General features: G+C 46.6%; 1 protein-coding gene across 1 annotated transcript; it reads right to left on the bottom strand.

Annotated features, from left to right (window-relative positions):
- Positions 1–535: 535 nt before the first annotated feature.
- Positions 536–1,309, bottom strand: LOC124251418 (transmembrane epididymal protein 1-like). The gene has a single exon (XM_046684188.1). The coding sequence runs from the start codon at positions 1,307–1,309 to the stop codon at positions 536–538; it is 774 nt and encodes a 257-aa protein (XP_046540144.1).
- Positions 1,310–2,397: the final 1,088 nt, after the last annotated feature.

The raw sequence follows: 2,397 nt of genomic DNA, 5'->3' as shown, positions 1-2,397 counted from the left end.
CAGAAAGAGAAAGAATGAGGAGGTGGTTCTTATGATGGGTAAGTTATTACGATGTCCTAAAGAATGTAAATTATTATGCTGTACGAAATGCGGCTAGTGTCGCTATTCCACGTGGTGGGTGAGGGACATTTATAAAGACCCAAAGGCAGGATACAGTACATTTATTTCACATTCTCCTGGGAGGGGAGTGAGGAGTAGAGAGGAGAAGGGTGAGAAGATGGGCTTGGCTGGAGCTGAGGCGACTCAGAGGAGGCAGGGAAAAACTTGCGGAGTGGAGAGGGAAGGTCACAGTCACACGCCCCTCATGTTTCATTTGCCTTTCCTCTGTACACCGCTCAGCACATGAGACGGAGCAAAGCCGGAAGGGGAGAAAGGAGGATGCCCACCTCAGCAGAGTCTGCTGCCTCTGGCGGGACCTCTGAAGGAAGGACACCTGGTCCTCCTCTCTGACAACGCCACTTCCCACAACGTCTCATCCAGGTGTCCCAGAATGCACAGGTGACAGGATCCAGTCTGGGCTCAGCAGGTCCAGACATCAACAAATGTAACAATACCACCAAAAGGAGAAGCCGTAGATCCAGATCATCAAAATAGCAGTGAAAGCCACATGCCAGCAGAAGAAGGTGGTGACAAACATAATGTCGTTTTTGTCATCGTCCATCCATTTATAGCCAGAGATTGGTTTGAACAGCATAAACCCTATCTGCATCAGCCAAGAGCCTGTCATCAAATAAAAAAAGGCCTTCATCACCCACAGCTGCGGCATATTGGGAGCCCACAGCTCTGCGATCACCACCAGTGACAGCAGGAACATGGCCTGCGTGAGCAGGATGTGAGACTGTAGCTCCACTCCTTCTGAGTCCTGCACATGAGACACCATCAGGGGCACAAATAGAAATATGCCCAGGGCTTGGGCGGCTTGCTCCAGAGCAGCACACCTCTGGGGCAGCAGGTTCTGGCTCACCACATCTACACAGCCACTCAGGAAGAAGGTCATATATAGAGTGAGGTGCTGCCACTGTTTGCGGTACAAAAAGTTTCTCTGATGATATATCTTGCTGATAAGTACAAACTGTCCATGAACGCTATGCAGCTCTTGGGCTACTAAAATGCCGGCGCTCAATATCTTCACCAACCCAACATAGTATATTTGCCGCAGCCTCGCCCATCTTCCTTTGCTCCAGGGACGGCTTGGCGGATACTGGATAGGGTAGTTGCATATCAAAGCCTTGGAGACGAGTCGTGTGTGATAAAGTCCATAGAAGAAGAGAGACAGCCCTGGGAACAGATGACCCTCGAAGCCCCCCATGGAACTGAAGGTAGGTCTGACCAGAGGCAGAAGCCAGAGGCTCAGGAATGGCCACTTCAGGCTCTAGAGTGTGGATGGAGCTTCCTGAAGCCCACTTTTATCCTCTAGCCAGCTCACTGCATCCACATACAGAAGGGAAATGGCTCTGGAGGCAAGCCAAACTTATGGTGGGGTGGGTGTCATGGTTTCCGTTCTTCAGCTCTGGTTCGTTGACGCCTAACCAACCATTGCCAAACAATGGAATGAGCACATTCTCCAGCACAATGCCTGGGCATCTGCCATTCTCAGAGACTGTGCTTTAGGCCCCCACTTGGCTCTCCTCCCAAGTGTCCTTGATGCCATTGCTATCTTCTTACTTCCCTCTCAAATTCACAGAACACGAGGGGGAACTCAGAGAAAGCATAGAGAAACAGACAATGTAGGGCACATCCCTTAAGAGTCCTCACATACAACGTCAGAGAAACACTAGGCACAAATGCATTCCCCTGGCGTACATAGTCTTATGAGCCACAAATAAACATACACAGTGCCCAATTACTCTGATGTTGTTTGAGGATTGCCAGAAAAATGTTTACTCCCGGGAATCTCTCTCCTGTTGATCTCCAGATGGAACTGAGATGCCACCATCTAAGATTCCTTCCTTTGGGTCGAAGCAGTGTTTTTTCAACTTAAAATGCAGGTGAATACGTTCTACTCAGAGGTACTGATTTTGAATTTCCTGGGGTGGTGTCTTACAATAAGCATTTCAATAAACATTCCCAGGCAATTCTTACGCACACTAAGTTTTGAGAATCACTAAGTAAAATGTAGGTACCTGGAAGAAAGAAGATCCTCTTAAACTAGTAACCTTAGTGAGAATTAGCCATCAAATATTTTCCCTCATGAAATAAGCATTTATTTAGAATGTAATTCCCTCATATTATCCTTCTTGACAGTCAATCAAGTATAGGAAATGTCTCAAATTAAATTTGTTCATTTTGAGCCAACAGATTTTCCATTTTGATTTATTTCTTGGTAAATTGTCTTTTGTTGCTACTATGAATGGACCTTCCACTTCATTTTATAATTTTTACTGATATAAGAAACTG

Source organism: Equus quagga, chromosome 13 (assembly GCF_021613505.1).
Source record: "Equus quagga isolate Etosha38 chromosome 13, UCLA_HA_Equagga_1.0, whole genome shotgun sequence".
Classification (NCBI taxonomy): domain Eukaryota; kingdom Metazoa; phylum Chordata; class Mammalia; order Perissodactyla; family Equidae; genus Equus; species Equus quagga.
This window is presented reverse-complemented; position numbering and strand designations above follow the sequence as displayed.

Coding starts and splice junctions, on each gene's coding strand:
- LOC124251418 (XM_046684188.1), bottom strand. CDS start 1,309: ATGGGGGGCTTCGAGGGTCATCTGTTCCCAGGGCTGTCTCTCTTCTTC.